The 13066-nt window shown below is 39.2% G+C and overlaps 1 protein-coding gene across 3 annotated transcripts in view; it reads right to left on the bottom strand.

Annotated features, from left to right (window-relative positions):
* Positions 1-6068: 6068 nt before the first annotated feature.
* Cdh11 (cadherin 11) overlaps positions 6069-13066 on the bottom strand; it is a 148985-nt gene continuing 141987 nt past the window's right edge. For all 3 annotated transcript variants that reach the window (XM_015488653.2, XM_048792052.1, XM_048792051.1), the window contains 2 exons: positions 9684-9935; positions 6069-7418 (listed from right to left, as the gene is read on the bottom strand). In XM_015488653.2, coding sequence (XP_015344139.1) covers positions 6922-7418; positions 9684-9935 — 749 coding nt within the window. In that variant the 3' untranslated portion in view covers positions 6069-6921. The remainder of the gene's footprint in view (positions 7419-9683; positions 9936-13066) is intronic.

Genomic DNA, 13066 nt, shown 5'->3' with positions numbered 1-13066 from the left:
TGCAGCCAATTTTACATTTACTTATGTTTTTCTGACCTAAATCAAGATTTTCTGGAATTCTTAGAAGCGTGCCAGTGAGATGACATATCCCCACCATATGCACAAGGAAAAGTCTCAGAAATAGTGACCATCCCAGAGCTTGCCAGTCCTATCAATGACCTGATGGCACTATAGGGATCTGCTCAATGCAGTGGTCCATTCCAAACACAAGAACAACGCACAATTACCTGCTGAGTAAATTACAGTATATCACCTTTTCTGTCTTTTCAATTTATTTTTATTCAATGTCACTTAACACTTTTTCTTACAACCTTCAGAAAATTGGGACCCAATTTTCTCTAAGTGTGTTGGGTGAATATTCAGGTAGGAGAACTAATCATGTCAAATCTAAAACCAGAGCATCACGATAGTACTGTCAAAACCTGAGGGGTGGATGGAAGAAGGTAGCCCAGAGCAATTCTCACTTAGACGTTTCTAACATTAGAATGTTATAATACTTAGAACAGGGAGAATTCATTCCCTTTTTCCTTATCCATCCATCCCTGAATCCTTGACCCTACCAATTACACACCTCCTATTTTATGCTTGAAATCCTAAGTTCAGAAAAGAAGTGATAGATGTTCCAAGGAGCCCATTTGTAATTCTAGAGACCCTGGACTAGTTAGGTCAGCATTATCAATCTGGCCACCTCTTTACTAATTCATAGAAGAAAGCAATTTTAAAATTGTATTTCTAAGCACTATTACTTCCGTTGCATCCCAGTTAATGTTTGGGGGCAAGAGAGGAGTGAGAGAACCATTACCACAGCATAAAGTAATTTCCAATTGCCTGAGTACTAAATGATAGAAAAATTGTAGCAAAATTAAACTCATTAGAGTTGGTTTAAAATGTAGTTTCTAATTGTATGTCTTCAAATCTAAATATTTTCAAAAACTCGTGTCTCCAATAAAAGGGAGTACTCTTTGAACATTGTTTGAACAAATGAGCAAAAATATATGTAACATGAAATTTCTTGTGTTGGAGAGTGTCAGAGTTTTTACAGTTCTTGACAAGCTCATATAAATTTCAAATATTAGTTGACACAATGACTGAAATCCAATTATGTACAATTCATAGCTATGTGAATTTGTCTTCTGAAAAACAAAGTACGTAATACCTGTTTTACTTATTTCTTTGCCAACATTATGCTATGTATCTTAGTCCAACCAAAGTGAATCCATTGAAACAGTTTTGTTTTTTTTAATATTTGGAAGTGGGGGAAATTGTTTTTAAGTTCTGTCTTAACCAAACTCTGTTGTCTTAAGATACCTTGTCTTCTGTTTTGGCTCAGGACAGAGCAAGATGAGAAAGTGAATTAATTTCTGAAGAAAACAGAAGAAACAAGAGGCATGAGGTGATAAATTATTTTCTTATATTGTTCTCAAACCTCAGAATGGGAAAAATAATATAGACACTCTGAATATAATTTCTCCCTTCCAGTAAGTCCTAGTAACTGTTAGTGGCTCTAGAAACATGGATTCCTTTATTCTTCACTGCATGTTGGTAAAGTGGGAATTGTTATTTCTATTGCCCATCTGTGGAAAACAAAATTCAGAGAGGTCAAGATTCATGTCTGAAATCACACAGTTAGTCAATGTTGGGGCCTGACTTTACACATAGGAGGGTACGGAATGTCACATCCAATGTGGGCTATACTGTTTAACTTCTGAGTTGAGGAGTTGAGCTCTGTTAAAGCTGAGCCTTGGACCAGTGTGTTTATGTGAACCTGTAAGAGATGACCACATGCTGCCTATCTGTTTCTCAAGGTGATTAAGAACAGTGAAGTCCTATTTAAGTCACTAGGAAACAAGAAATTCCTTCTAAGTCGATGGTGACCAGGAAAGTCAATTCTCACTTCCAATCCACTAAGAAATGACAGGGTTTTAGACACTGGCCTTCTGGTTTTATACATTTTTAATCCTATGATGAAGATAAAGTATTAAACTTCTTTATAAAACATAATATAAACAGCTTTAAAATGACAAGTTGGTTTGTTTTATATTTGATTCTCAAAATTCATAGTATAAGAAGATGCAAATCCCAACAGCACAGCCTATGACTCTTTCCCCTGCATCACTTTAGACTTAGAAGGCAGCTGAGTCTTTAGGAGGTGACTATACCCTGGATCCTGCTAGGTGAACAGTTTCTGAAAGTCATAAACTGAATATGTGAAGGGAGGAGATCATCCACTCTCTTCCAAGTTCTCATGCCTAACTCCTCAGCAAGGTCATTGATTGTGAGGAATAGCTGTCATTGTCATTGGCTTCCTCAACCTTGGTTTAAAAGAGAAACCTCCTGACCCAGGGTGGACACATGAAATGCTTTCCCATCCAGTTGTGACACGATTTCCCGTGTGTGCCTTGTAGAGAAGCTTAACCTCTCTAGTCTACAATGCCCTTCAGCATAAGGCAGTGATCAGTGCACATACTTTGTCTTTTCATAGGAATAGGATGTCTATCCCCACCTGGTACAAGACTCCCTATAGTATGAGTTCAAAAAGTTTCACTAATTGAAGAGAAGAAGTAGCAAGTTAATTGATATTCCCTTCTTATTTTTCAAAGCATTTGTTATACAAAGGTAAAGTTTATGTTGACTAATTATCTTTATTAATAAAACTAAACTCAGCATTACTTTTCAACACCAGAGGGACTTTACGACTGAAACAGTCTTTTGAAAACCCAATTAAGAAGAAACACAGCCATCCTGTGGCCCTCAACTCCTTCTCTCAGTTCCCATCTCTACCTCTCCAGTGAGCGGAATGCAATCCCATATATATGATGACCTATGCAGCAGGTCCTCTTTCCTCTGGCTGTCACACAGATATCTCCGATTCCCGTGTCCATTCAAATTTAATTCAGCTTCTTACTCCTGAACCATTTCTCCTTTTCCCATCACAATCTCTGGCTCCAAGATCAGGATGGACTCAAGTTCTCATATAAGGTAATCTAACATCATAGAGGCATTCTCCGGTCACTCCTCAAATCCTGATAAGGGAGCTGTGTCAAAATTCATTCATTTATGCAGTGAATGCTTACTGTGTACCTGTTCGGTTTGGGGCACAGTATAAAGAAGTGGGCATACAATGGAAGACAGGAAAACAAGGTCTCTGCCTCTTAGATCCAACTCCTGTTGGGTGAATCATATCCCAGCCCCAAAAGTGAATAAGCAAAATCAGTTTAAAGAGTGAAAATCGGTAGAAGAAAACCAATCGAGGGTGACCAACTTTAGGTATGAAAGGAGTACATTTTGTTTGTATGGGGGACTAAAAGATGGCCAGGTAGCTGGGAGTAGCTCACTGAAGGTAGGCAGGACTGAGATGGAATTGGAGAGATTTGCCTGGTTGTAGGTATGCAAAGTAATGGAGTAAAGGGAATGGAATTTATTTTACGACTTGGGGAAGCTGGAGAAGAGGTTTGAGTTATGAAGTCATGTGATCTGAGCTGTGTATTAAAAATATCTCTCTGGTTTCTTCCTGGGAAAATAGATTAGAAAGTGTGGAATAGCCAGGACACAGTGTCAATATCCCAGGTCAGAGAAGAGCACAGCCCAGACCATGCCAAAGCAGGGCAGAAACAGAAAAACCTTTCTATATCTGATGGAATTCTTTCAGGTCCTCATTCTATCTCATTTTGACTTTCACAAGTGCCCTCCTGGAGTGGATCTAGGCTCATATGCTTCTAATCGATGCTTGTCAGATGAATTTAGCCACTTTTCTGCTCAGAGATCCTGGCTACCTTCCCTGCAACTCATTGTCTTGTAAGGTTCTCACGAAAGGGTAAAAGATGCAGTTACCAGGAACAAATTTAGATACTCCTTGACTGGTCCTATCTGATAGAGAGAGCCATGCTCTCTGGGCACCATGAATGTGCACTTTTAATGTTCTCCAGTCATGTGATAACATGCTTTCTTACCTTCCCCACCATGCAAGGAATCCTGGGGATGCACCTTAGCTAAGTGCAAGATTTGTTCAGAGTTGACACAGTGGGCATAACCTCCATGCATGCTCAGCACCTTGTCATCTCCTGTTACATCTTTTATCTTATTGGATCCTCCCCCCAACCTTGCAATGTCAGGGGAGGTAGATGAGCTTAAAGGTAACAGTTGGTTATGAGACAACAGGGTAGATGTTTCAGTCAAGGGTTTAGAAAATTAAACCACGCTCATGAAGATAGCAGAATTCAGCCTGCATCCTCAGGTAGCTAGTAGGGTCTGCAAAATAAGATGCTGATGAATGAGTGCATCAATGAATGGATGGATGAATGATGAATCTAAACAATGCACATTATTCAAGACAAGAAGAGAACAGCACTCTCTTTTTAGGCTCATCAGTACCATAAAGCAGTGATTACATTGTTCTGAGGGAAAGAAGGACCACTTAAACCAAGATTGCTTTGAAGGTTGTAGATTCCAAATGAAAAAGGACTCCACTAGTTGGGAAAGACATTTTATTTTCAAGCTTCTAAGAGGGTTCTACAAACAATAGAATCTTAAAGTAAAAAAATGGAAAAGATTTTTTAAAAAAAGAAAAACAAGTATTTTTAACTCCTGAAAAGTAGACAACCTTTAAAAAAAAACTTTGACATAAAAATGTGAAAATGTCATTGTCAACTCTATTTCAAATACATTCCTAGAAGGAAAAAAAAAAAAGATCGTCCACGGTGATGGGGTTATTTGTTACTTACAGCTGTAAACGTGTTTAAGTGCTATCCATATTCCTTTTGAGTTATTTCTTCATTTCAAATTCAATTGGAGATCTGTGCAAATCTAGCAAAATATTCTTTGGATTACAAAAACTATATAAAAAATGAACACAACCTGCAATTATGGAAGCATTGAGAATGTGCAATCCTTCATCGAAATGAAAGATTCTAAAGTGACATTGTCCACAGAATTCATTCCATTGAAGTGGTCAGCCAATTTGATTTAAATGCAAAGTAAAAGGGGAGTGAGCACTTCATAAAAACATTTCTCTTTGTATGCATTTGGACTGAGTTCATAAAGACAGTATATAACAGGATATCAGGAAAGGTTAAAACAAACTTTCACGATAAACTAAGGGAGGGAAAAGACAATTTAAAAATTGTCTGCAATCCACGGAAATTCATGTCCCCTGGGTTTAGGGAAGAAGAGGGAAAGTACTTGCAGCATGATTTGTGTGGTCCTTCCCCCAAGTATTGCTACGTTTTTGACCTGTGGCCCAACTGTGCAAGTGAAATGTCCATCATATAAGTCCCAAGGGGACTTCAGGTGACTGCAGGCGTACTCACGGATCAAATGGTATCACCCTCAGAATCCAGCATGCTCTCTGCTTTCCTTTGGAGCTCATGGCCCAAAGCATACTCTAAAACAAGGGTTGGAAGTGAATTTGCCCTTTCTCTTAGCAAAACTGAAAATGCCACATTAAGCTACATTAAAGTTATAGGAGGAAAAAAATGAGCCATTTCAACTGTCAGAGTCTTACAATAGCCTGGTAAGATTAACATAAAGAAAAATAACACTGGAGTGTGGAGCAAATTTAATTTTTGACTCTTTCCTCCTTCAACTCTCAAATGCTCAGGGTAGGGAATAAAATACATACCTTGAACATTTAGAGTCCTGATAGTTTTCATTCCACCATGGATTTGTCTCTCACAACCATGAGATCACTGATATACAAGATAAATGTATATTATATGATATATATTGCAAAATCGTAGAATGATCTAGATCTTCAGCATCTTCCTTTCTTAAAAGATGTGTGTGAAGAGAAGCAGGAAGGCTAATGCCAAGAATTGTACAAAAAAAAGAAATATATATATGTATATATATATATATATATGTATATATATATATGCTTTACATGATCTTACAGAATTTTGCCCAAAAAAAAAAAACATTTGCAAAACATATTTGACTTTAAATAAACAGTAAAAGCAGCAGACTACAACAGATAATAAATAGGGTTATTAAAAGATCACAATTAAATTAGAAATATAAATGGATCATTAGAAATCCTTAATTTCTTTCAATGTTAAGAATCAAACCCAGAATTAAAAAAGAATCTTTTTTTTTTATTTCAAAGGTTGCTTCTTATATTGAAGCTCATATTAAAGCAACAGTACAATGTTCATAAAATATAAGTGTGATGCTGTAACATTTTCTTACATGTCAGAATACTGATATTTGTATGTATACTAAAATAAGAACTTTAAAATTGTACAAATAGATACATTAAAAATGACATAGAAATAGGGCGCTTCTCACTGAAACAAGACAGTTATATCTGGCACGTATTAGTTTAAGATGAAAGTAGAAGCGAAAAGATTTACAAGAATCAGCAGTAACAAGATTGATGCTCAAGAGACATAATTGTACATTGTATTGTACATACATTGTATGGGTTTAAGCTGGCTGAATATTATATATTTCAAGTTTAAAAATGCACTACATAGAGAGTGTCCATAGTTTAAGGCGAAATTACAGCTCAGAACTGTTGTCCTTTGAAATTTTGTGGAAGCTTCTTTGACAAATTAAAAAAAAAGAAGAAGAAGAAGAAGAAGAAGAAGACTTGGATGTTCATAACACATAAACAATTTCCCTTCATTGTAAGTTCACCGTTAGACTTCTTCACTTAAATATTTTGTATGCCAAGTGGTTTTTCTCTAGCGAAGTTGATAAACAACCTCAATATTTGCCTTTTTTGTGTGTGTGTGGGAAAAGGTACTTCACAGTATTTACCACTTTGATGTCCTTGCAGTTTTATTAAACGTATCCTCTCTGTAAAACTTTGCTTGTTTTAAATGAGCCTTTCCTTGATTTTTTAAAAAAATACCTGTTTACACATCTTCTAGATTCTTGAGAACGCCAGACACAGTTCTTAAGGCCAAATTTGTATTGTTATTGTTAAGAATCTTCATCAAAAGTGTCTTTGGAACCATACAAGTCCGCTAGTTTCTTAAAACGAGGTCCCCAGTTCTGTAGATAGTCATAGTCCAAGTCCGAGTCTGTGGTGGCCGACTCTAAGGAGCTCAGGGACCCGGCCACCGAGCCCCTGCCTTCGTAACCATAGATTTGGATGGAGTCGTAAGGGGGTGCAGTGGGGTCGTTATCTGCCTCCTGTATTCTGGTGTTGATGAAGTCATCCACGTCCACGCTGTTGGGTGCTGGCCGGAGCCCAGGCCGAGGCATGTACTGGTACTCGGGTTTGATGTCTTTGCGAGGGATAAATCCATTGATACCGTCGGGGTTCTGGAGGGTGGCGATGTCGAAGGCTTCAGTGTCTTCCTCCCCGCCCCCTTCATCATCATAGGTGATGATGTTCTCACGGACATCCTCCTCCTCAAAAACAATCAGGGGCTCTTTCTTTTGCCTTCTTAGGGTCACAAACAGCACTACGATGACTACAGGGAAAGAAGAAGAAGGTGAGTGTGGCGAAGCCCAGTTTCCCCAGATTCTTTTCCTAGTGTTTGTTTCCCAAGAACCTCAAGTAGGCCTGTGTTTCAGAACTGGAAGCCACAGAGGGAAGGAGAGCTTTGCCAGGAATCCCCAGACATGTGCAAAACTGACTTCTGCCTGGCTGTTTCTGCAAAGTGCAGCCATGAGAACATTATACCCAGTGGTTTGGCAGGTTGGCACTTTGGAACTTGGCAAATGGATGCTGCCACTATTTGGCAGCCATTTGCCTAAATATCAGAAAGATTCTAAATGTGCATTCTCTTAAAAGGGGTTAAGGGCCACTTTTGTTTTTGTAAAGAAGGGAGTTGCCATTCCCAACTTTAAGAGTGAGGACATTCAGAGAACTCAGGACCTACCTTCCTATAGGAGGTAAAAACTAGATACTTCCCAGAGTTCTGGGGATCGGCATTAACCCTACTCTATAATAATAACAAGAAACTATCACGAAGGTGAGAGGAGGGGACAGTTGTGAAGACCCCAGGAGAAAAATCTACTTTTTGAATATTAAAAAAAATAGTGTCATTTGAAACCCCAGATGAAGCAATCTTATCTCTTTCCTGGGAGAGGTATTCCATTCAGTCTGGACAACTGGGAGGAATGCGCAGAGTCACTCATAAGGAAAACCTGGACACTGTTTTCTCCTGTAACCACTTCCTCTGTCCCTACACTCACCCCCACCAAAGGCTTCTGTAATGTTTTGGGTTTTTTTGGAAGACTCTCCTCAACACTCAGTAAGACTGAGAGGAAAGTTTGTGGCTCAATTTGACAAGGAGACTGAGAGCCCTTTGGGGGCTCTGTGACAGAGGATCAGAGATTGCAATTGCCTTGGACTCCGTGAGGTTCCCCGAGGTCTGTGCCTTTTTCTGCAAGCACTTTTGCCCACCCAGACGGTTTTCACTTTCTTTGCTTGGCTGACACTTTTTGATCTTTCACCATGAAACATTTTCTGACATCCCATCCCGACATTACACAGGGTTATTGGCATGGGCTCCATCCACCCACTGAATCCTGTTTTACTATCATTGAAACATTTATTACAGGTTTACACATCTGTCTCTCTCAGTATCAGTTCTTCAGGGATCCCTTTGATGGGAGTACCCCTTTCAGCTAGAAACTGCTTCTGTAGCTGCTATATCTATGACATCTTCCAGGAAGATGTGTCTGACTTTCTCAGGTGATGCAGGCACTTTCTACTCTGCACCCACAGTACCTTTGTGTCATGTCTCTATCATAGCACTCATGTAGAACCTCTATTTAATCTGTCCATGAAAACCTTCCTTGATAGACCATGGACTCCTGCAGCATAGAGTTCTTGCATAATTCTCTTTATGCCCGGGAACCTAAGATAGGTGGCCTGGTCTCCAGATAATACTCAACTATTATTAAACTTGATTTTCTAGCTATTTTCTACAGAATCAGCCCCCATTAATTCATTTAATGGAGAAAAACAACATCTTGGAAAAAGCATACGTTTGTTGTCAGATATCTTGGATTTGGAGTCTGATTCTGGTTCTCACTTAGTTCTGAGAGGTTGGAACAAATCATCTAATGTTCCTGAGGCCCATCAATGACAGAGGTATCATCTGCTCATTGGAGTTGATACAGAGTGGACCAGAGATGGAACACAACTACAGAAGTCAGGGGCCTAGCTCAGTTGGCAATCTGCAGTAAAGCACCCATAAGCTGAGGAAGCATGTGCACAGGTATTGTGAAGAATGATGACAGCCAGCTGACCTGCTTTCCTTTCCTAGAGTCCTTCACACACTGTCATTTTTCTCATAATGGCCCTTCCTGCCCCCTTTGTCCCTAACCCTTCTTTCTCCTGTGAGGCAAGACTCCTGCACATACAGCAAGTCACTGCCTAAACCCCTCATATGCAAAACCCTCTCTGATGTCTCTCTAGCAGGCATATCGCTTTTGCTACCCAGTCTTGTGATACGCACCCAGCAAGATGCTCATCACAACTATCTTTCCACTCTATCAATGTGCTTGTTTAACTTCATGCTCTGCTACTATCCCATGAAACTCAGGAGAGCTGACACCCACCCCCCTCCAATTTTTTTATTTTTATTTTTTATTTTGCTTAAGCTGTGTCCACAGTACACAGCATGGACATGGTAATCAGCCAGGTCTTGAGAAACACAAGTTTCAAGGATGTGTTTTCAAGGATGTGGATCTGACTGTGGCAGCCAACCAGGAAAATCCCTTACCCAGGAGAATAACGATGCAGGCAAGGATGGCGATGAGTGCCCCTGTGCTCAGGCCGGCATTCAGGATGTAGGCTTCGGCATTACAGGAGAGCAGCGCCCCGTTCACGTCGCACCCACAGACTTTGATGGTGAGGGTGTTGGTGCTGCTCATGGGCGGGATCCCCCCATCACTGATCACTATGGGCAGGAGGTATAGATCCTGCTTCTGCCGACTGAAGCCTCCACGCCGGGCATACACTCCTGCCGTGTTATCTGTTGGAAGAGGGGAGACAAGGTGTGCTTTCGTATCAAGACCATTCCAATCACCGTTGCATTCAGCTTGCAAAATTGGAAAGCACTCTTGTCATCACAAAGGTTAACAACCAGAATACTCCCACTTGTTCTTTAATCTAAGCATCTACAGAGATTGCTGTCATTTGGCACGGCAGGAATACAGACGAATCTCTCTGTATTTTGGAAAGAAACTCAGAAGTTGGCTCCTTTGGATTTGGTCTATACCAAACTCTTTCATTGGCAAGAAAACCACACCTTTTGGGGTTGGGTGTTGTCCCCATTTATCAGACACAACACAAAAGCCTGAGGTTCAACTACATATTTCTTGTTAGCATAGCTTGTAGTTAAATATTTAAGTGAGTGTGAGAGCTAACAAACAAAAAAAGCTTCTTTCTTATGCTTACTTTTTTTTTTACTTCATATAAAACAGTTTGTCAATTTGTGTGTGTGTTTTAAAAAAATTCTAACTCTACCCTCAAAACTTCCCCAAATTGTAGACCCACTCATAAGTCCCAAAGGATAACCTCTTTATAAAAGAGGAGATATTTTATAAACCTTAAGGCAGATTTAGAGCTTCTTTGAAATGCAAACATAATCAGCCACCTGTTTAACAGCTCCACCCTCTCTGCTTAAAAAAGATTGTTTTCTCTGGGATCCACTTAACACAGCCCACCCTTACAAGTGGACCATGGGCTACTTCCTTTGTCTAGACTTTACCTTGCCTTCCAGGTTCATGTCCTGCCTCTTTCTACAGGAGCCAGTTCAGACCCACCTGGAGAACTCACTTCTGGCTTCCCAGAATGCTTTTCCATGTGCCTGGTCTTTTCAGCCATTGCTCTCTTGCCCCTCAAAACTGTTCATTTTATGATGAGAGATGAACTTCTCAGGACTCAAAATCAACTTCCAAAGTTATCTTTTCAAGGAGGCCCTCCTAGGCCTCTCCATCTCCTTTGGGTCTCACCACACTGTATATTCCTACAGAAATAGGTACCCTACTCTTCCACCATGATTTATTTGTTGACATAACCTCTTTGACTTCAATGAGACTATGAACGTCTGGAGAACAGAAGATTTTTATCTGATTCATCTCAGGCTCTCCAGTGACAGAAACACAGCAGACAATAAATATTTCTTGAACAAATGTGTTCTGGGAAGAATTTCACCCAAATTCCAGATGTTGGCTTTCATAAGTTGCTCAATCTTTTGTAACCTATGATCCCAAAGTACTTCTTCATATTTTTTTCTACCAACCAAAAATATTTTTCCAGAATAGGTTTTCTGGAGGGAAAGGACTGGTATTATAAAATAGTAGAAAATTTAATGCACTTTATCAAATTATACACAAACACACACACACACACACACACACACACACACTGATCTCTAATGTGGACTGCCTGTTAGAGCAACATGAATTCTATGACCAACATCCTGGCCCAAAATTTGGAAGAATTTAAATAGGTTGACAGTACTATAAATTTGCTATGATCTAAAGACTCTTAAAATTAAATTAAAGTCGGGTGTGGTGGCACATGCTTGTTATCCCAGTGGCTCTGGAGGCTGAAGCAAGAGAATCATGAATTCAAAGCCAACTTCAGCAAAAGTGAAGTTTTAAGCAACTCAGTAAGAACCTGTCTCTAAATAAAATTCAGAAATAGGGCTGGGGATGTGGATCAGTGGTTAAGTACTCCTGAGTTCAATTCCCTGACCCCCCCCACCTCACCCCCCAAAAAAGAAAATTAAATTGATATATGTTAGGTGAAAGAAAATGCGATTCATACTGTGTGAGATCATATATGGTGGATTCACTCTTCTATAAGGTAAATAGACATTCCGAGTATTGCAGAAAATATGCCTACATTCTCTGGCTTGATTCTCAACCCTTGACAGATTCTCAACCCTTCACTGCCAACACTGCAATCAAAACAAGGCTGAAGAGCCCTCCCACCTTTCCGTATTTTCTAAATTTTGCATAATTGGCATATTTTGCTGTTCTCAGTGGAAAAAAATTACATGTACTGTGGAAAATTGTGAAAAAAAGAGAAAATTAACCAAGTAATATTTAGTCATCTGACTGTTCTTTTCCTGTCCTAGGCTATAACAATGACCCCTCACTTAGCCACTGAATTTAAACACCTATAATACAATATTTCAAAATTTTATTGTCTTATATTACATTGTTTTGTGTTCAAACAAGACTTTCAAAAAATAAAAGTTCTAATATTTTCCTCATTTTAATGACCTGAAATGTCCTGATACCATCATGAATAAAAACAAACATTAAATTTTTAAGAAGAAAAAGAAATTAATTAAATTGCTCGGTCACATATAACTCTGATATGGATGATGTCCCCAGTAGATCATTTACTTGGATTTCTATTGGGTCCTACTCTGTTACCCTTGGTGTTATGGTTGAAGGGAAAGTGGGTAGGGTGTTTTTGTTTTTATCAATCTGTGGAAGCCATAATTTAAAACCTATTCTTCAATGAGCCATCCCTGCAATATGCACCCTAGATCCCAGCAGGCGGGCTTGCACATGAAAGTAATTGAAACTCAAACACTAATGGAAAACATAGATCTGAGAACACCACCAGCATGTGAATTCAAGATGTTTCATGTTTAGAACAGCTGAGTCCTCTCAGACACACTGAAACTGCCACATAAAAGCTTATCAAAGTACCCAGGGAAATGAACCATCTACAGTCTATGAAGGAAAGTTCAGTAGAAACTCAAAAACTTTGGGTTAAAAAAAAAAAAAAACATATCTTCTAGTAAAATATATTTTTACATATAGATTTTAAGATCAATTCAGGAGATGGGAAAGAAATGCTCAGAAAGTCTCCTGTAGACATACTCAGTATGTGCTTTAGGATGAGTCATTTGTTTTCCCATCCAGAACCTCACTTGCTTATCTTTAAAATAAGAAGGCTAATTCATATCAAGCATGTCTCCTAGGGTGGTTACTGGAACTAGATAATGTAATAAGAGCCAGTGATGTTCCTCTGAACTGTGCTTCCAGAGGGCTCAGGGAATACTTCAGTCAGAAAACTGAAAACCCAGTATTGAGACCCTTTAGCCCTGGGGACCTAGTAAAGTGTGTACAATAGATA

Source organism: Marmota marmota, unplaced genomic scaffold (genome assembly GCF_001458135.2).
Source record: "Marmota marmota marmota unplaced genomic scaffold, marMar, whole genome shotgun sequence".
Lineage (NCBI taxonomy): Eukaryota > Metazoa > Chordata > Mammalia > Rodentia > Sciuridae > Marmota > Marmota marmota.
This window is presented reverse-complemented; position numbering and strand designations above follow the sequence as displayed.